This window comes from Meles meles, chromosome 3 (genome assembly GCF_922984935.1).
Source record: "Meles meles chromosome 3, mMelMel3.1 paternal haplotype, whole genome shotgun sequence".
NCBI lineage: Eukaryota > Metazoa > Chordata > Mammalia > Carnivora > Mustelidae > Meles > Meles meles.
In genome coordinates this window covers 157097533-157123023 of record NC_060068.1, presented here as the reverse complement: position 1 = coordinate 157123023, position 25491 = coordinate 157097533, and the positions used below count along the sequence as shown (strand labels likewise).

The following is a 25491-nucleotide window of genomic DNA, read 5'->3' as shown; positions in this document are numbered from 1 at the left end:
GACTTCCTTTTACATCCCAGGCAGTTACTTAGCTCTGGAATCTTACTTCTTAGGTTTGGGGTTTATTTAGCATAAGGAAAGGACTATCTGTCCAATGCATCAAATAGATGAGTCATTCATCTATTTACCCAAGGTAAATAGGTACAAAAGGTGCAACTGACAAGGAGAGTCACCTGCCTTTTTCTTTATCCCTCAAGTCATCCACGTACTAAAGGGAGTAAATAGATCACAAGCCAGCTGCTTTTTAACATCTTCCATAGCTAAAGTCTCCTTTACCCTTCCCTCCTACCCAAATTACATTTCTTTGCTGCCGCTCACTCCACCAATCAAAACACATGCACTCCCGTGATTTTGATACATGGTCCACAGTCTATTATATCTATTGATGCTGTAACTATACTATTTATATACTGTATTTTGTATACATATATCATATTCTGTAGTTTTAATTTACATAAATGATGTTACATTGCGATCACTCTTCTGAACTTGCTTTTGTACTCCATCTTATCCTAACTTGTCTCCCCATTTCTACCCCTTTCCCTTAGATCAGTCAGATTCTTGGCTTTAATCAAATAGCTTACATAATTGCCTGATGCTACTGAATTTAGGCCACTGGAGTCCCCCGAGGTCAAAGCATGAAAGTCTGGTTGGGATATAGATCTCCACAGTTTCCACTGGCCTCTGTCCTGCTGAGAGATTTATACCAGCCTGATTCTGGGTCAAAAGAATAGAGATACTTACTTTAAGGGTCTCCCACTGATGATTAAGATGGGGCCATTAAATTATAATAATGACTCTGGTGGATTGAAACATATTCAATATATGAAAAATCATAAGTTAATAATAATGCTTTTTAAGAGATCTTATTAATCACTAAAGATTTCTAGGACACTAACTCATTATTCTAATAATTGATCAATAAAAGTGAAAAAAAGATTAAGCATCTATCTTGTCTTTCATATAAACAGTACTTCAGAATAACTAAAGAGCTAGTGAAATGCTAGTAAAATGTCACGATTTTCACACAGTGAAGGAAACCATCAACAAACCAAAAAGGCAGCCTACTGAAGGGGAAGAGATGTTTGAAAATGATATATCCAATAAGGGGTTAATATCCAAAACATATGAAGAACTTACACAACTGAACACCAAAAATAACCAAATAATCCAACTAAAAATGGGCAGAGAGGGACACCTGGGTGGCTCAGTTGGTTGAACATCTGACTCTTGGTTTTGGCTCAGGTCATGATCTCATGAATCATGGGATCAAGCCCCATGTCAAGCCTTGAGTTGGGCCCGGGGCTCAGTGTGGAGTCCGGTTGAAACTCACTGTGGTGACTTATAATGTATGACTATTCAACTTTATTAAGAACATTATAAAACAATACATTTAACAAAAGTATGTTTATTTCCATACAATGCTTTTACATTTTTCTCATCTCAGTTTTATCTAAAGCTAAGCCAATGTCTTCTTCTAAGGTACTTTATTAATAATGTATGTTCCTTAAACATGGAATCCCTTTGGACAACATGCAACATTCAATTGTCTATTGGCAATACACTTTTACAAGGTATTTATGATGTTTGGAAATAGTAAACCTCAACACCCATGACCACACAGCCCCAGAAGCGATGGGAGACATATACAAAATCACAAAAACATTACCAACCAGTCAAGCACATTTTGGTTAATATCCATTCACTTAAAATAGCATTGTTTGTGTTGGTCAGGAAGAGTTTAAAAATATTTATAGATCAAAAGAACGGGTCAAAGACAGAACTGAACATGGAGCACACCAAGTTAGCTAATAGGGCAACCCTAATTAATTTCTTCTGCTTCTAGCTGTAGGGGGTAATCAATACAATTAAACCCATAGTTTAAAAGCCTTTGTGGAAATTGAAATTGTAACAGAAAATTAAATAAGGGCTAATTGCTTTCTAAGGGAATTCATTAAATGATATGTTTCAGATAGGTATCTCTCTAGTGCATTTTAAATATGATTCGACATCAGGATAAACACATACTCCAATGATGCCTTCTTTGCTTAAAATAAACAAATTTTGGGTACTGCTTCCTGAACTTGTCCCTTTTGGGGGAAGGACAGGCAAAAGTAAAGGAGCCCAGCTCCATTGTGATATGATCAAAAAAGCCATATCAATTTTTATCTTTAAAAACGTTAAGAGATTTTATTTTATGTCTTCTAAATAGAATGCCCTTATATTTTGTATCCATTAGTTTGTATATAACTGAGTTTACAGCTCCTCAAATGACATGTCAGTAAAGTTTATTGGGGTAATTTCTAAATTGAGAGAGAATAAGAGAATAAGGAAATAAGGACATTGTGTATACTATGTATATGGACATAAGCTCACCTCAGCTGGTTCTCCAGGCCAGGGTCAACAAAGATCTATTGTAACACAAGAAACCCGATGGGAAAAAGCCAATATGATAAATCATATCTGATAAACCCAATTTTGGATCATAAGAAAATTCTATATCCAAAAACATAAGCCATTACAAGTCAAGATTTAATTACAACAGTATTCTTATTTTTAAAAAAGGAGCCCATTATTTATAGGCATTGTGAATACTTTCCTTATCTAAAAGCTATCTGGAATTACTAAAATTATCTATATTTATTCATAAATATTGACCCATTGGATCAAAGTGTTACTTCCCAGTCTAGGCTTCACAAATGTTTCTGGTAACTTGCTCCTCGCGAGTGCCCTTTTTTCTGCCCGGCCCCACCCTAGTCACTGCACCCTTGTCTCTGAAATGTTATAAAGAATGATGAACCCCAAACCTCAGGAATTCCTGGAAGTTGATATTAAATTAAAAACAGAGCAGCCAAATTCTTTACAAAGGACTTCTTTGATGGAAACAATTATTTCCAACCTGTATCAAGAAGGAATTCTTCTTTAGGTGCATGGGGAAGAGTAAACATGCCAAGTATATTAGTCAAGGTCACTTGAGAAGACCGTTTTGTGGATTCTTCTTCTGAGCTCCTGAGTAGAACCCTTAACCCTAATATCCCTCAGATCACAACAATACCAGCTCAGCCATAAGTCTTCCCAAAAGTAGAGCTGGTCTATTCATATATTCACTTGGTTTCAAAGAGGAGGAAGCCTGCAAAGGTAGAGAAGCGCTGGTGGTCCCCATGAAGAGCGCCATTTCCCATTCTCAGCCAAACCTCATCCCCTTTAGCCAGCTTCAGTACTGCATGGTTGCTGGATGTATCTGACTTCCCCTTTGTTTCATAGCTGTAAAGAAAAACAGGCACCAACTACTTAGCCTTTGCAATGGAAAATCACCTCTTTACCAAAATATGTCCTCCCCTTCTTCTCCAGACTCTCATGCACTTAGAGTTCTAGGATTAAGTTCTCCAAATGGCATGTGAGCAGACATGTACAACTTCTAGAATTGGACAACACAAGTCTCCCAAACCCCTCTTCTTGCTTCTTCCTCATTATGACCATGTGGAATGATAATGACGATGACCAGAATGACCTGGAAGCCAAGTGTTGTAGCCTGAGTTCTTGAAAACTGTGTAGTTGGAAGCTCTCTCTCACTTGTCTCAACCTGGAACAACCACTCTGGACTGTCCCATGAGAAGAAAAGGGATTTCCATTACATTTAAGCCATTGGGCTAATGTTATAGCAATTTAGTCTACCCTAACTTCTTTGGGATTTCGTACTAAAGCAGGGTTCTGCTATAACCCAAACTAAAACATGTTGCATTGGCTCAGGATCAGGCAGAAAGTACTGAGGAGACAAAGATTGTGGACTTGAAAGCTGGAGATCCATGTTGTGCTGTGGCAAAACATTTAGGAAAACATCTGATAACATAGAAAGCAGACCTTATGTCCACCAAGCCTATACCCTAAACAAGGAAGTGACTGGAAAAGCCAAAATACTGCTTTTAGTAATATGTTTCTGCAAAAGATGAGTTCAGACAAAAACTGGTATGCCTGAAGGACAGGAAGAAGAAAGGGAGGATCTAGAAAGTTGAGGTCTAACAGGGTTGGAAAAGTCAACCGGAGACATCAGAGATAAAGTTGATGTTGTCTTATTATGACTTCTCATCCAATCTAATAGACATGGCCTATGACATAACCTGATGGATTACAAATATTGCCTTTCTACCTAAATCTATTGTTTTAGAAGATCTTGTGGTAACCACCACTAGTTAAGACAGAAGGGAATGAAGACAAGGAATCAAGGAAAGAACAGGCTGAAAAACTATATGTCAAGAAAAGAATGTTGGATGTGGTTTGCTAACACATGTTACTGACTGGCAGCAAATGGAACAAAAGCCTGATAAATTTCTGAGTAAATGGTATTACCCAGAAATCCAAACCTGGCTCACAAGGGACTTGAGGTCTTTGACTAAATACTCTTAGCCTTCTAATTTGCACCAGCAGGAAGTGGACAGTGAAAGACCCCAGGGAACACCTACTCACCTTTTGGACGGAGACAAACAAGGAAGGTCCTCCAGAGGACAGAATCAGGGGCCAAAGAGAAAAACAGCTGAGAGGCTGACTTGATAAAAAGGATTGCTCATTCCTAAGACTTGGGTCTTTGAGCTGGATGAATGAACTGCAGTTTAGGCAGTCTTCCATGGGGGTGGATATGGGGAGATTTGTCTTCTAAATGTAGGAAGAAGAATTCAACAGATACTTGGTAGCCAGAGGAGCAGAGAAGCCTGGCTGTTCACGACTCCATCTCCCTTCTTCCAGAGGAGCAGCTGTACATTCCTAGCTGCCCCTGCATAGGCTGAGGGGAGTTAGGGCTGGACAACAATGTAACTGTTGTCCTGAGTAGAACCCTTCACCCTAATATCCCTCAGATCACAATAATACCAGCTCAGTCATAAGTCTGACTTCCCAAAAGTAAAGCTGGTCTGTTCATATATTCACTTGGTTTCAAAGAGGAGGAATAGAATAGAATGTGAATAGAATGTGAGATGATCCATAAACATGTTCACAAGCCTGTTGCTCTTTGCGCCTTCTGACTATGGCAATGACAATGACCAGGGAGAATTTGCAAGTCATTTTTACAGGTGGCAGAACTGCTTTCACCGGTCTGCATCTCTCAAAACCCATAAGGAGCACCTCCCTCCCAACCCTACATCCCCCCAATCCCTCCTCCACCCTCTCGTCCCTGTCCTTCCCCATCCTGGAGCTGGTCAAGCAACATAGAGCTCTGCAGTGTTTGAGCTGCCATATTGAGTCTTTTTTTTATTTTTTAAGGATTTTATTTATTGATTTATGAGAGAGCACAGGCAGTGGGGAGAGGCAGAGGGAGAGGGAGAAGCAGACTCCCCAGCAAGCAGAGAGCCCAGTGCAGCGCTCCATCCCAGGACCCTGGGATCATGATCTGAGCCAAAGGCAGCCGCCACTTAATCTACTGAGCCACCCAGGTGCCCTTGAGTCTCTTTTTTGCAGCAATTCCACCTACTTATCTTTTTCTCTTTTGGTTTTTCAAATATATCCCCCCACTAGGGGCCAGACTCCAGAAGAAATGGCAATCCTCCCAAGTCATCAAAAGATAAGATAGCAGCCACAGAATTGTTCGTAAATAACTCACCACCCATTTAGTTATGGGAAAGATTTTGGCTCTCTGCCTCTTTTGCACATCTTACGCTTATATCAGAACAAGTTGTAATATTTCTTTTTCAGATAATTTTTTAAAGATTTATTTATTTATTTATTTATTTATTTATTTATTGGGGGGGCACACACCTGCACACACATGAGAGCTACTTGAGGGAGGGGCTGAGAGAATCCTCTAAGCAGACTCCCCGAGAGCAGGGAGCCCCATGTAGGGCTTGATCTCACCACCCATGAAATCATGACCTGAGCCAAAACCAAGAGTTGGTCACTCAACCAACTGAGCCATTCAAGCACCCTAAAATATTTTTATTTTTTTAGAAGAAGCTCTAGGGCCAGGTTGATAGGATAAATATCAGAGCAGCAGAACAGCCTAAAGACCAGGGCTTATTCCCAATTTTCTACCTGCCAGCTGAGGAAGATAATAGAGAAGATCATCAATAGGGGTAAACTCTGGCAAAGGGGGTGGGAGAGTAAGAAAATAGAAGAAAAGCCTGAGAAAGAAGAAAAGAATTTATAAGTTAAGAAAAGAACACAAATAGGGGCACCTGGGTGGCTCACTTTGTTAGGCATCTACCTTTAACTCAGGTCATAATCTCAGGGTCCTGGGATCGAACCCTGCATTGGGCTCTCTGCTCAGCAGGGAGCCTACAGCCTGCTGCTCCCCCTGCTTGTTTTCTCTCTTGCTCTCTCTCAAATAAATAAAATCTTTATGAACAGAAAGACTCCCTCTCCCTTCCCCTCTGCCTTTCCCCTCCTGCTCTCACAAGCACATGTGCGCTCGCACTCTCTCTCTCAAATAAATAAATAAAATGTTTTAAAAAAATACAAATGATTAATTATGAGAAGTATTGCTAGTAATCAGCTCAAGGCCTTTCATCAACCTGCTTATTCTCAAGTCCATCAGATTTATTTCTTCCCAAATAGTAATTATAATCTGGCCACATATTGGTATATGGGAGCTCTCAGTGATGACAAGTCAGGCACTCCTGATTCTTCTACGCTCTGTGGCATTTGCCATCCTTTGAGCAAGCAACGGCGGCATGGTTGACCCTTGTGATAGAGAAGACCACCCACCTGTACATGCTGAACACCGTATTGCCATTGTGCATGAGATACACATACACTTCTTCAACATCCTCGTGCTTCATCATGCTGAAGGTGAAGAAATACACACCTGAAAAAGACAGGTATTTATCCACATTTATATTAACATATTGTACATTGAGGACTGGGAGATATACTGTATGACTTCACATTTTTTGGTTTATATCCTATACAGCATGTAGGCACTTCCTGGCCTTTATTTGTGGGACTGTTCCTTTATCTGCTCTCACCTCCTACTTTAAATTAAATAAATTTCTCAGTATGCGTACCGTGTATCCCTAATAAGCACTTACGGTGAGGTACACACTATTCCTAGGTATCAGTTAACTACCACTAGGACTTTTTGGACAAGGTACAGAGCCCTGCATGGATGAAGCCGTGGCCTCCTTGGCCTAACAAAACGGGACACGTGTATAGCATTATAGTGGATGGGTATACTCAGCCCAGAGATGTTAGCCAGAGGTAAGAAGTATTTTAGCAGATAAATGTTGATCAGTTCTGAACAAATAGTTTTAGAAACTTATCGTGTTATTCATTGTTAGTAGAGGAAATGATGTACCATAAAGAGAAAGACTCCACGATGACTCAGCAGCATGACCTTGCTACTAAAAATAAGGATCCTTCTCATTTGTAAAGGATCAATGTATTTTAAAAGATATGAGTTTTCTTGTAAGACTCTACGCCACCCAACAGAAAGGAACTTAATAGGAACTGATACACTTTAAAAGATTAGAATGAATCCAAAACCACAGAGATGAGCAAAAGGGAAAATCTTCCCAACTCCAAATGAGGTGGGAATCGAGAGTGCATTTTGGAAAGATGAATGAATATACATCATCAAGCTCTTACGGATTTTCTATGCTACATTTTCAAATTAGTGACCTTGTCTTAGTGCATTTGAGTTTGCGGCAATGTCTTTCTTGCAGTTCTAGAGGCCGAAGTCCAAGAGCAGATTGTCAGCACAGTCTGGTGAGAGGCTTCCTCCAGGTCACAGACTTCTGATTGTATCCTCATGTGGCAGAAGGGATTAGGGGACTCAGGGGGGCCTCCTTCATGAGAACACCAAATCCCCTTCATGAGAATTCTGTGATCATGAGGTTATCACCCCCCAAAGGACATACCTCCTAATACCATTAACTTGGGTCTTGGGTTTTCAATGTATGAATTTTAGAGGGACTCATTCAGACCATAGCAGCAGGCCTTGTAAGGGGAAAACCCAGAAATGTCTTTTAAAAAATGATAGCATGACACAGTTCTATGCTCTTTTTCAAAAGTGCAGTCAAGTAAGATAGACGCTGCGAAGGTACCATGTTGACACCTGCTTCTGAGTCAAGTTGAACGAAGTGAAGAAGTGTGATCATGCTTCATTCAGTGCCAGGCTTGCATACTCAATATCCTGGGAATGAAGGAACTGGTGTAAAAATCAGTCGTATCCATTCATAAGGCTGGAGATTAGTTCACAGATGAAAAGTAAAGGCAGATCGAAATTACAGGACTCTAAGAAAGTAGTTTACGTGTGTTTAGATTTTTACATTTTACAAAATGTATTAGACACACACATACATAGACAGGTGTGACAATTTTCAATGCCTCAGGAAGATAAAGCTGGAATGAAATGACAGGAAAAGATATTAGTTTTCTTGAAACAATGACGGCTACTATACAAAGTAGATTGCAGAAGCATGTTCGAGCTGACTAAGAGACCAGATGGGGAAAAAATAAAATGTCTACATGTGGAAATATAAAAGTGAATATGTATCATAGCCACCTATGGCTTTCTTCTGCAAGGGAAGCTACTGGAAACAGAGGTAACACACTTCTGCTATAGTTTTCAGGTCTTTGTGTTGCTGTAATTGCAGTAATTCTCTGTCTCATCCTTCCCAAAGTTGAAAAGCAGAAAATGCTCAATTTGTTATCTATTGGATGAGGGTTAAAGGGGGAGACAAATGATGGTTGTTACCAAGTGATGATCCAAGAGAGTTCTAAACAACTCCTAAATCTTTGAGCTTCGATTATAAAGCCCTTGAAAACAATGGAACCATTGGGCTTCTCTAGATGCTTACGTAAACTGCAGCCCAGAGGTGTGTAACAAAATAATTACAGGAAAATTGTCAACCTTCAGAGGGAAAGTCACATAAGAAGGTTTAAAACTGTTTGAAGTGTAAAAAAACAAAAAAACAAAAAAAAAAAAAAACAAAAAAAAAAACCAAACAAACAAACTGTTTGAAGTGTGATGAAAGATCACTTGGATCACTTCATATATCCGGTTACTTCTGACTTTAGCTGGGTGGAAACCTCAAGGCATTAAAAGCACTTGTGTCAAATTTAACATGACGACTGCATCCATCAGAATTTTCCTCTTCTCCTTCTGGATACCATATAGGGAAATAAGGACATTGAACCCAAACACCAGATAAAATCCATTTTTCAGAAGATTAGGAGACAGAAAAGTCAATAAACTTAAAATACTTCTCTGTCAAATGCAACAGACAGCAGACAGAGAGTCTTGGGGAAGTAACATGGGGGCTGGGCAGGGAGTTTTGAGGAGGCCAAGCTGTGGCTGGTCTCACAGTACTGGAAAAAAGACACTCCCTGATGAAGAAAGGCCACATGCTGAAAAGAAGCTCTTATGAGGGGGGCTGAGATGAAGTCCAAGTGATATTTTGGGGGAAGGTTGCTAGATAAAGTACAAAAAATGAGGTGAGTGGTCCTAAAATGGCAGATTTCCAAAACTACCAGCAAAAACAGGGCTCCTTTTAAAAGGCAAGAGAAGTATAAGTGCCAGGCTTGTCTCAGAAGTCTTCCCAGACCCGGTGCAGTCTGGGGAGGGAGGCAAAGGAAGTGTGGCCACACAGAGAAAACACACAGAAGGGCCACACTTGAAGGACCAGGGTGAGTCTCCTGGTAGCTGGAGAGGGAACCATGGAGGTACAGGCCAGAAGTATGCTGAAGTCCTCCCTGTCGTCCCTCCTCCATCCCAAGAAACTACTATTTGTGGCTGGTCTAAGGAAATCCAACTCTTTCAACCACCAGTCAGTTTTAGAAAGTAGAAAAGAAGAGCAGAAACTACCCATAGAGGAAGAAGACTCACCAAGAAGAAATGTTGTCAGGTAGTAGAGGAAAACTGTAACTAAATCTGAATTTAGACATCCTGAGTTTAAAATATGTTAATAAAGCAAATCCCTCTATGAAAGAACACGGTTAAACAGAAAGCAGGAACTCCTGGCAGAAATGTTCAGATAAGAGAAGGAACTAAAAACTGGTACTAATGAGTAAGGTAAGAGATTGAAAAAGTAAAGAAAGCATCACAGAAATTAGACAGAAGAAATTGGAAGAAGCAAAAAGGAAAATTCATCCTCAGCATACGTAATTAAGGACATGCAGAATGTTGATAGAGAAAGCAAACAATGTGAAATGAAAATTTAAAAAAAAAAAAACAAGAAATTCGAGAAAATAATAGATACAGAAGACTAACAAAGAAAACTTAAACACAAACCCAATAAAACATATTTTGAGCCCTTCCCAAGTTAACCAGTAGTGTCCTAAGGTGCAGGGGGAGTGGGTGGAGGGTGCTTGTGAGTGGTCAACCCCAAAGGGGAGGAGTGTTTTATCATGGACAGGGTTTAGAATTGCTGCACTATGATGACAATAAAAATCTAGTGATCTTGGGGCGCCTGGGTGGCTCAGTGGATTAAGCCGCTGCCTTCAGCTCAGGTCATGATCTCAGGGTCCTGAGATCAAGCCCCGCATCGGGCTCTCTGCTCCACAGGGAGCCTGCTTCCTCCTCTCTCTCTGCCTGCCTCTCTGCCTACTTGTGATCTCTCTCTGTCAAATAAATAAAATAAAATCTAAAAAAAAAAAATCTAGTGATCTTTTCATTGGTCTTATTATAGTTCAAAAATACCCCATAAACAGTATGCCAGCTTATTGCCCGATTTCCTAACACAAGTCACACTGTTCTTAGTGCCATCCCACCGTAGCACAGCAAGGAGAAGGAAAAAACCATGTTTAAATATATATTTAAAAATATAATTAAAAGAAACTTTTCAGGGCAAAAAGAAGGCTTACAGCCACATAGCCAAAGGACAGCTGTAGGCACTGAATGATGACTCCCAAATCGGTCCAAGACCTAAAATTCCAAGGAGCTGCAAATGGTACCTTAGAAGGCAAAATAAAGGACTTTGCAGGTCTGATTAAATTCAGGATCTTGAGATAGGGAGATTATTCTGGATTATGTAGGTGGGCCCAAAGTAATCCCACTCTCTTTGAGAGCCACGGAGGTCAGAATCTGCCAGGAGGTAACGTGACCATTGAAGTAGAGACTGACATGACTTGGCTGACGGGGAGGGAATGTCAACAGCCTCTCAAAGTTGCAGGAGGCACACTCCTCGAGCTTCCAGAGGAACTCTGGAAGCATTGTCTAGACCTTGACTTCAACCCAGTCAGTCTGATTTTGGACTTCTGACTTCCAGAATTATAAGAGAATAACTGTGTGTCATTTTAAGTCCCTCCATTTATGGGAATTTATTACAGCAGCAATAGGAAATGAATACAAAAGTGCTCGAGAAATTTTGAAAATTAAAAAAAAAAACAACAAAAAAAAACCCCCAAAACTATTCAAAACATCAGGTCCTCTTCGGGCAAGAGGAAGACACTATTGTGACACATTTAAACATTATGATCAGAGGAGTTTTAAAGTCAGAGGTAACTATGTCCTCTTAGGGATTATTTGCTTCAGTTCAAATCAGAGTTAAAAATCTTAGTAACCACTATTATCATTTTTAAAAGTGTATTCATCTTGGGCACCTGGGTGGCTCAGTCAGTTAAGTGTCTGCCTTCAGCTCATGTCATGATTCCAGGGTACTGGGATTGAGCCCGGGGTAGGCTCCCCGGTCAGCGGAGAGTCTGCTTCTCCCTCTCCTCCCCGCTCTTGCTCTCTCTCTCTCTCTCTCATAGATAAATAAATAAAATATTTTTTAAAAGATAAAAGTGTATTCATCTTTTTGAATTCTAATTCATTTACTTTGAAATCCAACAGAAATCTATATATGAGGTGATTGTTTTAACCGGAATCAGAAAGAATTCTCAACTCTCTTAGTGTCTTCCTTTCTTTGTGTCCTCTTCCTTCATCATTTACCTTCCTCCCTCACTCTCCCACCTTTTTCCTACCTTCCTTCAGTCCTTCCTTTTAGATTGCTAGTTGATTAATTCGGTCATTCATTTGTTTTTACATCTCACCTGATACTGGGGCCCCAAATCTACCAGTCATGACATCGAAGAAATTTCCGATGTTGGTCTCCACGCTGCTGAAGATGATCCCGCTATTCTGGTTGCTGAAGTGGGTCGCCAGAGAAGCCATGAATGCAATCTAAGGAAAGTTAATTAACAGAAAATTTATCTTAAAGAAATGAGGTTTTTACAAAAGTACATTTAGTTCAACTTTATTTGTAACAGCTAGATTGGAAATAAACAGAAAAAGAATTAAATCATGGTAATTTTTAACATTTTTTATGCTATGAAGCCATTAAAATGATAGTAATAATATATCAGCAGTTCTGACCTTGTGTTTCAAGGAGCATTAGACTTCAAAAGGTCTTTTGAAATATTAAAATACTATTATGGGAAAAATATGGATGAAATCTACTTACAACTATTAAATGTACATTAGCATATTAAAGGATCTGAGAAGGCCTGCAGCAAAATAACCTTTTAATTTTGTTCACTCTGTATAATTTTTTTCTCCAAAGAACTGTGATATTATGATGTATGATAAATATACATTTAATCTTTGTCCCAGTCTTTAGCACAGAGTGCCCAAAACTATTGAAATATCTTAACTGTTCAGAGAGATCAAGGGGTCTTATGTTATGTTAATGAGGCAACTTTTGGAAAGTCCTTAGGTAACCTAAAGATGGGGGCTATTTGCCATTGGAGCCAACCATGTGATTAGAGATGAGTGATCAGTCCCACCCTACATCCAGGAAGGGTAGAGGGGCCTGAGGTTGAATTCAATTATCAATGGCCTGTGATTTAATCAATCCTGCCTATACAATGAAGCCTCCATAAAAACTTAAAAGGAAGGGGTTCAGAGAGCATCTAGGTTGGTGAACATGGGAAGTGCTAGAGAGTGGTACTTGGTCCCTGAGAGGGTGTGACACCTCTGCACCCTTTTCCCCAAACCTTGCCCTATGCATCTTTTCCATCTGGTTGTTCCTGAATTACACCCTTTTACAACAAACCAGGGATTGAATAAGTAACATGTTTCTCTGAGCTCCTGCTAGCAAATTACTTGAACTCCAGGAGGGTTCATAGCCTCCTCTTCATAGCTGGAATGTCAGAAGCACAGGTGACAATCCAGACTTAGACTCTGAAGTTGGGGGTGGCTGTCTTGTAGGGTTGAGCCTTTAACCTTAGAATCTGAGGCCTTTTCCAGGTAGGTAGTGTCAGAATTGAGCTGAATTGTAAGGACACCTAGCTGATATGGGACCATTGCTTGGTGGTGTAGGAAAAACCTTCACACTGGAATTGTACCACTGTTAGACAATCACATTTGAAAATAAATGCCAGTCCCCCATCCACATGAGTCATTGTAACTGAGTGTGAGTTAAATCAATAAATTCTTTAGTTTGCTGGGATTACCTGTCTTCAATGAATGGTAGTTTAAAGGAGGGGTTTAGAGGAGAGGGTGAGAGAGGGAATAATTGGAAGTTTGGAAGACTCGGGGGAAAGCCGACTGAGGAAAATCAACATGGGAAGGATTTGGACAGTGAGAAAGACAGCATGAAGGCTGTGGATGCAGAAGAAAGGGGAAAGAAAGGGATGATACCAGAGGAGGGATTTTGAAAATGGAAATAAAGGGTCCTGGATTCACCCTTCTTTATAGGCTGCCTGAGGCCAGTCATCCCTCCCCTGTAATGCCTCCTTTAAAACATGTGAATGTAGGGGACCCCTGGATGGCTCAGTCGGTGAAGCATCTGCCTTCAGCTTGGGTCATGATCCCGGGGTCCTGGGATCCAGCCCCTCATCGGGCTCCCTGCTCAGTGGGGAGTCTGCTTCTCCTTCTCTCAGCCCATGCTCTCTCTCTCTGTCTCTCTCAAACAAATAAAATCTTACAAATAAATAAAATGATTTTTTCAAAAACTGTGTGAATGCACTTCTGCCAAATTATTACATTGTGTTTGTCGGGTAAAATAATTGATGGAACAATTTAATCATTGCCCAGGGTGCGCTCCATCAGACTGGCTACTCCAGGGTCCCCTGGGCCTTGTACAACCATCGCAGTTTAGAGTTAGAGTTTCTAGCTTTGGGAATGTTTATCACCCTTCTCATCAGACACCTTTAACCTGGCCAGGTGACATCTGTCTTCTTTTCTTTGTAAATTGTTGCTGGCCCATCGATGCCGGGTTGCTACGATTATTAAACAACATTCATTTACAAGTGGCAAAACCTCAAAAGCAGTTAGAGAAACACAAAAGACCTCTTAGGTTATAACTTTAAAAAATCAAGGCCCAGAAAAATGATGGAATTTATGCAAGGTCAAACAACCACCGGATACGCCCCAATAAAAGGCAAAGTTCTCCCCCAGTCGCTCTTTCAGATAAGCGTCTGTATTCTGGTTCTTGAAAGGTATCCCCTGCTGTGGTACATTCTCTCAATTACACACAGCCCCCAGCTGCCAATGGTTCGACTCAATACTTCAACTTTAGATGCTGCCATAGCAATCCACATGCAGTAGAAACCACACTTCAGATTTTAAATTTGGATCTTTTCCTGGGCTATCAATATGCAATAGACCCTCTCTTGTGATGCTGGGCAGGGGCCCTGAGCCACAGCTCCCCGTCAGCCACAGGATCAAGAGGGTCAACAAGGGACGTTACACTTAACAACCATTATGCTAATATAAATGCTAGCTTTCAATGGCGATAGGCATTTCTTGGAAAAATCAATTTTTAAAAATATCAGCCAGAAAATAAAGAGATAACCAAGACTTAGTAATTTTCTTGGTGACCTAACCTTACATTTTCCAGTTTTAGATGTTATTGGCAACAAGAATTTTGAACATCACTTAAAGGAGAAATAAACAGTAGACAAATGAGTATGTAAGCTTAGGCTAAAATATTCAATTATAGCCTCATAAATAGATTCAAAACACGTCAAACTGAAATAAATATAGTCTGGTCTAATCTAAACTAGGATGGATGACTCAAAAATAAAACATCTCTAGTGATAAAGAAGACACTGAGAAAATTTTAAATGAAAACGGTGCCACAAAATCTTGATTAATAGAGAATGATACTTATATATTTATATCCATATATGTGATTTAAATCGGTAAATGTAACAAAATGAATACATCAAATATTAGAGGTAGACACATGCCATTTATACGTTTGAGTTGCCAGAAACCTTTTTATTTAACATCTCTTCTGATAGGGAAAATGGAACATTAGCCGATACCCAGGGCTGCTGTGTATTTGGTCTAAGAAGGGAGTTGAATTTCAACTTCTTAAGAACGATTTCAAAATGTTCTTTGAACAACAGTGTGGGCCATCTGTGAACATCCTGCAGTGGGAGTGAGCCAAGCCAGCCTCGGGCATGCGGCCATGCGGGCCAGGAGTCATCAGTGAGAATGTGAAGTGGTGCGAGGGCCTTCTGCCTCCTGCACTGCGAGGGTCCAGGCAGTTTAGAAGTCCAATGGAGATCTGCCCGAGGTGACTTACCTGCAGTTCTGGAGGAATCCCCGGGTAGCCCTTTTCTCCCTTGGGGCCATGCTGCCCTCTCTCACCTCGTGGCCCAAGGTCACCTTTGTCTCCTTTCTCACCTTTGGCCCCTTCATGGCCAGTGGCTCCATTATTGCCATTGTTCCCGTGGTTTCCTTAAATTACAAGCAGATGGCATCACTGGGGAAAGCCCTCATCACTCACACTGACCACTTACTGTTATACAAATAAAGACCCTTTCTTCAAAAATGCTCACCTTCAATTGCAAAAGAAGACCACTTGAAACAGTCCTGAACACAGCCAAGGGGGCAGCACCAAATGAGCTCTCTTACAGGGGACACTGAAGACAGCCTTAGCTATTCGAGTCTCCAAAGCCGGTTTTTCCCATAGAGCAAGAGTTGGATGAAAAATTTTGAGGATTGGGGCAGTTCAGTCATTGAGCATCTGCCTTGGGCTCGGGTCCTGATCCCAGGGTCAGCATTGGGCTCCCTGCTCAGTGGGAAGCCTGCTTCTCCCTCTCCTACTCCCCCTGCTTGTGTTCCCTCTCTCACTGTCTCTCTCTCTGTCAAATAAATGAATAAAATCTTAAAAAAGAAAAGAAAAGAGAAAAATTGGGGGAGCTGATGATCAGAGTATTATTTATAATAGCAGAGATTAGAAACAAACAATACTGGAAGAGCTCAATTTAAAAAAAAAAAGGCACATCCCAGTAAATAATGTTATATATACCATCCCCCCAAAAAAAGCTAAAGAAAAATATTTACTAATATTTAATATTGTTCACAACACTTTTAGATGAAAAAGTTATGAATCAGTAGAAGCAGTGCGATAATATGTGTAAACAGTATTTATATACTATGTGTAAGGGCCTATTTAGCCAGAGCGATTCCATCTGGTTAAACAGTGATTTTGTTGTTTATGCAGTAAAACTTAAACTGACCCTGCCCCCCCACACACACCCAGGGGAACTTACTTAAAAGCAAGTCCTGGAAACCAGTAGAATATATTCCACCAGTCCCTGATAACAGAGCCTGATTGCAGGGATGAGTCAGGCCAGGTGGAAACATCCAATCAGTGGAGCATGCATACTGTCTCCCTAGCTACCAAGGAGTGTGGGCCCCACCTTTTGGGCGCCAATTCTGACCAAGGTGATAGGCTAGTTCAAATAGCTACTATGGGGTGAATTGTAATTCAATTGGTCACCCATGTGTGACCTAGCATGACTGTGCAGCTTTCTCTGTGTGTTGCAATCTCATTGGCCACCTGCGTGTGGCCAGGCTCAATCACATGGCCTTTGCTCTATAAAAGTTAGTCTGTGAGGCTGGGAGGGGTCGCCCTCTCTGTAAGAGGCGGCCCCAAATGGTCGGTTTGATTCTTGATGCTTGGCTCAAAATAAAGCTTTGCTTGACTTTGGCTTTGTATCATTCTCGCTCCTTTGATCACAGACCTATCATTGGGGGACCTTTCACTATGTAAAAATATTTCCAGTGTTTTTTTTTTTTTTCCCAAATGGATGAAACATGAGTGGCTTTTGTGTTATGCTATGTACTTTTTTGTCTCTTTGAATTTTTCTATAAAGGATGGGCACCACTTTTATCATGGAGGGAGATGTAAAATCATTGATACAAATTGTAACAATTTTGAAAGCAAGGCTTGGATAATGATTTCAACTCTTCACTCTGCCACTAAGAGACAGTTTCTACAGCTCTTCCTTTTTTTTATATTTGCTGAATTTCACACTCCTTCGCTGTTAAGACAAATGTGTTTTGTTTTGTTTTTTAAAGATTTCATTCATTCATTTGACAGACAGAGACCACAAGTAGACAGAGAGGCAGGCAGAGAGAGGAAGGGAAGCAGGCTCCCCACTGAGCAGAGAAGCCCGACTTGGGGCTCGATCCCAGGACCCTGAGATCATGACCTGAGCTGAAGGCAGAGGCTTTAACGCACTGAGACACCCAGGCGCCCCCACTTCGCTGTTTATTTTGTATGTCACCTTTGGTCAGGTATTATACCAGCCTTGCCAACCCTCCAGGTAAATGAACTTGGACTGTATTTGCAAGTTAATGGGCCAAAAAAAAAAAAAAAGCTATTTTGTTTTGGGAACATTTAGCCAAGGCCAGCTTGTTCTGTACTCTCAAGAGAGTTTAGCCTCAGAAGATATTAAGAGGATGAATATTCTCTACCCCAGTCACTGCACCTGTGGGCAGATGCCTTTGATGTTAAAGGACATGGACTCTGAGACAGTAATCAGTTTAAAGTCTAACAGAATATTTTCTCATTTTAAATTTGGTTTCATATAAGAAGCTACTCAAAATTATATTAAAAAATGAAAACGTGGGGAACCTGGGTGGCTCAGCCAGTTAAGCATCTGCCTTCGGCTCAAGTCATGATCTCGGGGTCCTGGGATTGAAGTCTGCATCTGTCTCCCTGCTCAGCAGGGAGTCTGCTTCTCCATCTCCCCCCTGTTCTCTCTCAAGATCTCTTTCTTTCTCAAATAAATAAATAAAATATTTTTTAAAAATTAAAACTCATATGATAAATGTTAACGTCCATGAAGGTGAGAGAGGAGAAAGCGGACTTCTGTCAGACCCCGAAAAGAAGTCCTGCCCCCAGGAACTGACAATTAACCCTCAGACGGATTTGGGAAGAGGAAGACAATTAACCCTCAGACGGATTTGGGAGTCCTAAGACAGAGAGGATCTAGGTTACCCTTTCCTTGGCTGACCCCAGACATTAGCCAGTTTTCAGGACTTCCCGTGCCTGGGGCACACTCAGTGAGGTAGGGTGGCTCAGTGGAGCCCCGACAGCATTTCCCATGCCGCCACGTGGTGCGGGAGCCCAAAAATATTCCCGTGAGCCCAAGAGAGGCATGAAAGTCAACCAAGAGATAGCTGAACACAGACAGACCCTGAGATTAAGGGAAGAAAAACATAGAATCAGACAGAAGGCTGTGTGGTTCAGTGAACGGCACTATGGAGATGGCAATAGCCAGCCCAATAAGCGCTCCTCTCCTCCCCACCTTCACTTCCTAAGTTCCCCGAAAGTTAGACAGAATGTGTTGCATGAAGCACGTTGTGGAAGAAATGCCAGACAAGAGTATGTCCAATAAGAGTCCATAATTCTGTACTCCATGCTGGTTAAGACCCCCTCCCCACTGCCACCCGTGAGTCGGGTGCCCCAAGATGTCTAACATCTGTGGGATCCTGCAAGTGGGATAAATACTAAATACCATTGAGTTTCTGGTACATTGTTGCACCTAACTGGCTCTGTAAACCTAGTCCCCTCCCGAACTCCCTTTTGGATTTTCCACACACACCCTTTGGATCACATACAAGTGAAACCAAATGATTTCGATTCGCCCTGGCTCCGGTTTTGGCACAGGACCCTGTTAGACTGGCAACAAACAGAGCGTCTCTCTCATCCTTACCTGGGATGCCAGGGGGTCCGGGGGGCCCCGGGGGGCCTTGGTAGCCTCGGAAACTGTATTCTCCATGGCAACACTTGCTGCAATCTGGGGGCAGCCCTCCGGTTTGTGGAGACTTTAAAAAGATATAGAGAGAAGCTTCAGAGAATGGTACTGGGGAGTCATTAGGACTTGTGAACTTCCCTTGGTCTTGGCTTTTGGGCAAGTTTAACACCAGACAACCTAGGACAGCGTCAGAAAAGCTGGTATGGACTTGACTGGCGTGCTAGCTAAAGAGAGCAGATGACCAAAAGTACCAGGAAGCCAGAAGGTCAAAAGAAGGGCATGTTCTTTGGAAGGAGTGTGGTGCTGGCAGGAGATGGGCAGTATTTCTGGAAAGTACTGTCTTGAGGCTACTGGTAATGACCAAGAAGAAAACCTCTTCAGAGGTGGACTTGGGGGTGGCCAGCTCTCTCTTTCCCAGCCTCCCCTGTCGCTCCTTTGAGTAGGTGACCCTCAAACAGTAAGAATGATCAACTTCCAAGAGAGTTAAGAATTTCTGTATTCAGGATATGGGGATAAGACTTCTTAGAAATTTTGAGTCAAAATGCCACCCTTTCAGTCCAAGCACACTTCAATTGCCTTAGGACATGGAGGAAACAAAGTAGTCTTTAGCCCAGTAAATTAGTATTAATTATCTACACCTTGAAACAACTTTAACTCCCCCTTGAGAAATATTTAACCTCAGGTTCTGTTTCATATTTCAGTTCAAAATTTTAAATGATTATCACATCTTTCAAACCAATATTCAGCGAGTACTTAATGGGTACTAAGTATACTCAAATACGACACTGAATGGACTTGCCTATCTATTTAAAGAAAAATTTCTTTTTTTAAAGAAAAGATGTATTTTATTTATTTATTTATTTATTTATTTGACAGAGAGAGAGAGAGAGAAACAGTGAGAGAGGGAACACAAGCAGGGGGAGTGGGAGAGGGAGAAGCAGGTTTCCCACCGAGCAGGGAGCCTGATACAGAGCTCAGTCCCAGGACCCTGGGATTGACCTGAGCAGAAGGCAGATGCTTAACGACTGAACCACCCGTGCACCCCTAATGAAAAATTTCTAAAATGTGTGCTTACCATCGAGGAACTACAGATCCAGTGTAAGAGCTAGATTCGCTGATAAAATTTAGAGTGGCACCAAATTTGTAGCTCGCCTTTTGATTATATCATATAAAATACTAATGGAAATTTTCCTAGACTTGAGTTATAATTCAATGGTCTTTTGAAAACAACATATTGTTTCTAAAGGATTCTAAAGAAAGAGAAGGAGAAAAAGGTTGGAGGGATGGGGACAGGATAAGGAGAAAGGAAGGAGGAATCTGAAATTCAGGTTTTCTCTATCATTAGAAATCCAAGCAGAAAAGTGGGTCAAGTCTTTCCCACTGCTGCACATTTAGACTTCACTTTGTTGTTGTTGTTTTTTAATTAAAAATGGGCTTGGGTGTTTTCCTCATTCCCTCATTCTTTTTCCCTATAGGCCTCCACCAAGCTCTTCAGAGAAAATGCGGAGTGTCTGTAGTCCCAGCATTCTCTTGCAACAGCTCAGGGCCAGATCTCAAGTGATCTGGGGACACAGTGTGGAGCTAACACATGCCTAGTCCTCTGCCCACCAGACCCCTCACTGGACAGATGTGGGAGTCTGTAAAAACCTTTGGTAAAACTGGTGGAGGAATAGAAAAATCAGCCTAAGCAAGTGGTTGGAGACAAGTGACTTCAGACACTTGGAAAGTCAGACACCACAGCACCGCCCCACCTTCCAATCCAAGGATGCAATCTGAGAAGTATTTCATAGTTTCCTGGTGTGATTTTGCTAATGTGAAATACAGTTTTTTAAGTTCAAAGAAATCCAAGATTCTGCCAATAATGGGCTTTCGGGGAGAAAGAGGGAAAATTCCGAATCGGGAGACATTAAAGAATAGAATTGAGTTCTCGGGACGATAAGAATTTTAGGAACGTGTCTGTCCTGGAACCAGAGCTCCCATCTCAGTTCTGTGTGACTTTAGTGATGTCACTCCCCACTGCCCCCAGGCATCATTTTTCTTGTCCACTAAATTAGGGCACTAGGTAAAACGGTCAGGAAATTTCTTGCCAGCTTGAAGAGCAAGCAAAGATACTAAGGTCTTTTCTAAATCCTTAAATAGTGGTTTAGAAAGATTTCATTTGTGAAGTCTAGTGTCTGAGTATGAAAAGTTTAGCTCCAGGAAAGGGGGCTCCTTGGTACCAGAGCTAACTAGCACTGGGGTGGGTGTCCAAGGTACTTGGGAACACTTAGAAAGCAGAGACCTTCCACCCCAGCAGGGAGAATCTTCTTATTCCTACTAGCTGGTCATGTTCTGAGAACCGGCCTACAACATTTCACATATTCCTCTGGTCCTTCACAACACAGTCAAATGGAATAATGCTTGTGAGCCTCTGGAGGGACCCTTAAAACAAGTGGGACAGGATACATTAATTCAGAGCTTGTCATCACACGCTGGAGAGTCACCACATAGACCCTCTTAAGTTTATCAACCCTTATATCATAATCAGGTCAAATTTGAAAGCCAAAGACAGGAGAATGAGCAGTGTGGAAGGAGGGAGGAGTCTCTAGGACAAGTTCCATCTATTTTGTGGATGGAGGCCATGGGGCAGTTACCAAGGTTTGAAGTCTGCTCTTAGCAAGTGACTGCTCAGAAAGAGGGCCCACAGCTCCTTCTTTAACTGAAGACAGAGGGAAGACAAAGGAGAGGGGAAATGGGAAGAAGGGGAGGAGGGAATCCAGGAGGTGGAGGAGGAGGACCAGAGATTAAAAAGGATGAAACTGCCTGGAAAAGAGAGCCCAGGTCTGCTCAACCTCCATCTCTGCACACTCTACCCACCATGAACCCCATGGCCAGACTCCTCTTTCTAGAACACACACCAGCTCACCTCACTACGCTGTTGTGAACAAACACAACTTTGGCTGGCAAATAAGGTCTGAGCACCATAACCAGCCAATAGAATCTTCCAGGCGGGCCCTGAGATAATCCTGTGTCTTCCTCCCACAGCCCAGGGCCTCCAACTGCACCTACTCCTCCCGGGCTCTCTTGTCTCTTTGCTGTCCCACATATTTTTAAATTTTATTTCTTGTGTGGTTAACCATCCTTTTTGGGTCACCTTTGAGGTTCAAAGCAGGGACCACCAGCACTCTGGCTCTGTCTCCCCAACTGCCTTTTGTGCAGAGATTTTGTTGATCACGTGGTGTTCAATTGTCCATTCATCTGTCCCTACGAGAGCCCTCCAGAGCTGTCTGGAGATAGGCTTGGGCTTATTTATCCCCAGTATAAAGTTTGACACGTAGTAGAAGCACAGAAAATCATAGGTGAAACAATAAATGAGAAAAAAAGAAGAATTAAAAGAAGAGAGGTGGGGAACGCAAGGAAAAAGGGAACACAGGAACATCCGAAATGAAGTGAGTTTCCATACCCATTGGCTGATGAGTCGTACTGAAGATATCCAGAATATCAATGATTCTAAATCTTCTCAGTATCTGCTGAAGGGGGTTTTTTGAAAATACTTCAGGAGCCCAGGAGGGTTTGAAAGCCTCCCCTCGCACCCGGACCCCCCACAGCCACTTCAAGAAAAGAAAGCCGGAAATGACTTCTTGCCCCCTCATCTGACAGCCAGCACGCCGGCTGCCTACGCCTGGAAGGTGGGGTGAAGGAGAAATGTAATTTGGATTCCAGTGGCCTCCTCAGTGTTAGTTGCCAAGAAATAACAAATGACAGCCTACATCTGCCTTCTGCGTGTCTGAGAGCTCATACTGCAAAGGCCAGGGAGGGCCCAGCAGAGATCCTATCCACTGAAATGGAAAGTCCAGGTCAGAGCTTGGACCGAAACGAAAATATCTTCACTAAGAAAATACAGAGTAGCATGAGTCACCCTCCAGCCAAAAGATTATCAGATGAGGGGTGCCTGGCAGGCGCAGTGGAGCATGTGACTCCTCATCTTGGGGATGTGAGTTCAAGCCCCACAGTGGGTGTAGAGATTACTTTAAAAATAATAATAATAATAAAGTGTGTGGGGGGTTGCTGGGAAGTGGGCTTGGTTAAGTGTCCGACTCTTGGTTTCAGTTCAGGGTATGACCTCAGAGTTGGGAGATCGAGCTCCGTTCCATTCCACACTCAGCACCAGAGTCTACTTTAGACTCCCTCCCCCCTCTGCCCCTGCACACTCTCTCTGTCTCTCTCTAAAATAAATAAATCTTTAAAAAAAAAAAAAAGAATGTCAGATGAAAGGATCATCTCTAAAAGTGACCTTTGAAAAATAAGTATTTGGAGCTTATTTCTTCTGTTGCTCCTTAAAGAAACAACTTTTTCTTTTTTTTTTTTTTAAGATTTATTTAATTTTATTTATTCGAGACAGAGAGAAAGAGAGCATGAGAGGGGAGAGGTCAGAGGGAGAAGCAGGGAGCTTGATGTGGGACTCGATCCTGGGACTCCAGGATCATGACCTGAACCGAAGGCAGTTGCTTAACCAACTGAGCCACCCAGGTGCCCCCTTTTTTCTTTTTTTTTTTTAAGCTTTTACTTATTTAGGGGTGCCTGGGTGGCTCAGTCCTTAACTGTCTGCCTTTGGCTCAGGTCATGATCCAAGGATCTGGGATGGCGCCCCACATTGGGCTCCCTGCTCAGCGGGAAACCTACTTCTCCCTCTCGAACTCCCCCTGCTTGTGTTCTCTCTCTCTTTCTGTGTCCCCCTCTCTCTGTGTCAAATAAATACATAAAGTTTTTTTAAAAAATTTCTGTATTTATTTGACAGAGAGAGAGAGAAAAGAGAGCGTGCTTGAGCACAAGCAGGGGGAGTGGCAGGCAGAGGGAGAGGGAGAGGCAGGCTCTGGCTGAGCAGAGAGTTCTATGTGACAATGTGGGGCTCCATCCCAGAACCCTGGGGATCATGACCTGAGCCCAAGGCAGATGCTGAAACCACTGAGCCGCCCAGGTGCCCTAAGAAACAATTTTTTCTTGACACAGGCTCACAGAACAATCTGGACAAATCCCAGCTCAGCCCCAGATCTCCAGCTGATCCTGTGTGGGGTTTCAGTCTGATCCTGCTGCTAGTCCCAACCCAAACTTTTCAGTCTGTGAGAGAACAGGCTTAGATTTCACCTGCATGAAGCTTTCCAGGGCCTACTGAATGCAAAAACCCAACAGATTCTTGTAAAACCTCTTTGTTCAATGCTCCCATAATTCAAAGTAACTCTTCTTCCCACCCTCCTCTGATTTCAGCATGCCAGATGCCTAAGAAGGTAAGTCAAAATCCGTTTTGTCTGGTTCTTAATCTTTTAAATTAAATTGAGTCTCACCAATTTGCAAATCACTACGCTGAAACCTGATCTCACTCTAATCATCCCAGGAAAGAGTTAAAGATGTTTCCTTGAGGGCTGAGTTCACACCCAAGGAAATAAATCAGGTCCTCTGTGATTATCAGGCTTTAAATCACACAGTGAAGTTTTGCTTTTCACACACATGCAGTCTTTTTGGTTCTAACTGTAAGGTTCAGAGGCTGAGCGTAGAGGCTTGGTAACCTAGATTACTATAAATCCAATAAACAAGGCTGGCAAGAAATGTCACAAAGGGCAGCTTCTTCCTGCTGGGAAGGATTAAGAAAATCAAACTCTTAGATCTGCAAATGATTAGACCCATCTATCTGCATGGGTCAGCACTGTTTCCACACCAAGAGAGCAAGAAAAAAATCAAGTCATAGCACAGCAGGGAGCTGGCTGCTCTGCTCTCCTCTCCCCTGGGGGACACTGTCCCCCACATCCTCTGCTGATTTTCTAACACAGACCGGTACGGCCCCCCACCGCACCCCCCCAAGACCCCCAGAGCAGCCCAGAAAGACCCCCACAAGCAGCACAGCCAACTTCTCGAAAGCATTGGTCCTATGAATCACAGCTGAAAAAAGAACAACAAAACTCGTTAGGCTTTCACAGTAATCCTTAGAAGAGAATTCCGAGTACCTGGCCCCAGAATGGGGTGATCTGGGCTAGGTCATCTACCTCGGGGTGCGGTAGCCCATCTGGTCTCAGGGATTTTAGGTCTGTAGAAGTGTTATTATCCACAGTCCCCGTTTTAGGATGGCTCCGCTCTCTCACTTTCTCCCTCCTGGAGCCGCTACGGCCAGTCTGCTGGTGGCTTTGCACTATTCTCGCCACTACTTTATTAGGTCTTCCGCTCACCTCCATGTACTCATCTTGACAGAGGCAAAATGGGAGGAAAAGCAAAGCCAGCAGGTGCCAGGAGACGAGCTGCCTCCCGAGCATGATTCTCAACAGAGCCCCAGAGCCTCCTGGAGACGACGGCGGGGCGTCTCGGTAAATGCCAGGGCTGGAGATGCGAGCCGCAGCCGGCTGGGCGGTTTTATACTTTGGTGTGTAATAAATAAGGCTGCAGGCATGCCAGAGGGGAAGCAGCCCTCCTCCCCGGGGCAGGACAGCCCCCATTCATCACTTTCCCACCCAGCAGGCGGCTGGGTTGGTGTGCGCAGCTTGCAGTTGGTGGGGTTCGTAAATGTCACACCTTGGCACGTTTGTGTTCAAGTGTGAAGGAAACATACACAACCAA

The 25491-nt window shown here is 42.4% G+C and overlaps 1 protein-coding gene across 2 annotated transcripts; it reads right to left on the bottom strand.

The window, feature by feature from the left end:
- Nucleotides 1-1429: 1429 nt before the first annotated feature.
- C1QTNF3 (C1q and TNF related 3) lies at nt 1430-25235 on the bottom strand. Of its 2 annotated transcripts, none has more exons than XM_046000215.1 (6): nt 25107-25235; nt 18868-18979; nt 15441-15595; nt 11959-12088; nt 6691-6790; nt 1430-3264 (listed from the first exon to the last, which is right to left on the bottom strand). In XM_046000215.1, the coding sequence occupies exons 1-6, from the start codon at nt 25188-25190 to the stop codon at nt 3105-3107; spliced, it is 741 nt and encodes a 246-aa protein (XP_045856171.1). In that variant the 5' UTR covers nt 25191-25235; the 3' UTR covers nt 1430-3104. The 2 variants fall into 2 exon arrangements, with proteins under 2 accessions (XP_045856171.1, XP_045856170.1); XM_046000214.1 differs by having other exon boundaries at nt 24888-25226.
- Between the last annotated feature and the right edge of the window lie 256 nt (nt 25236-25491).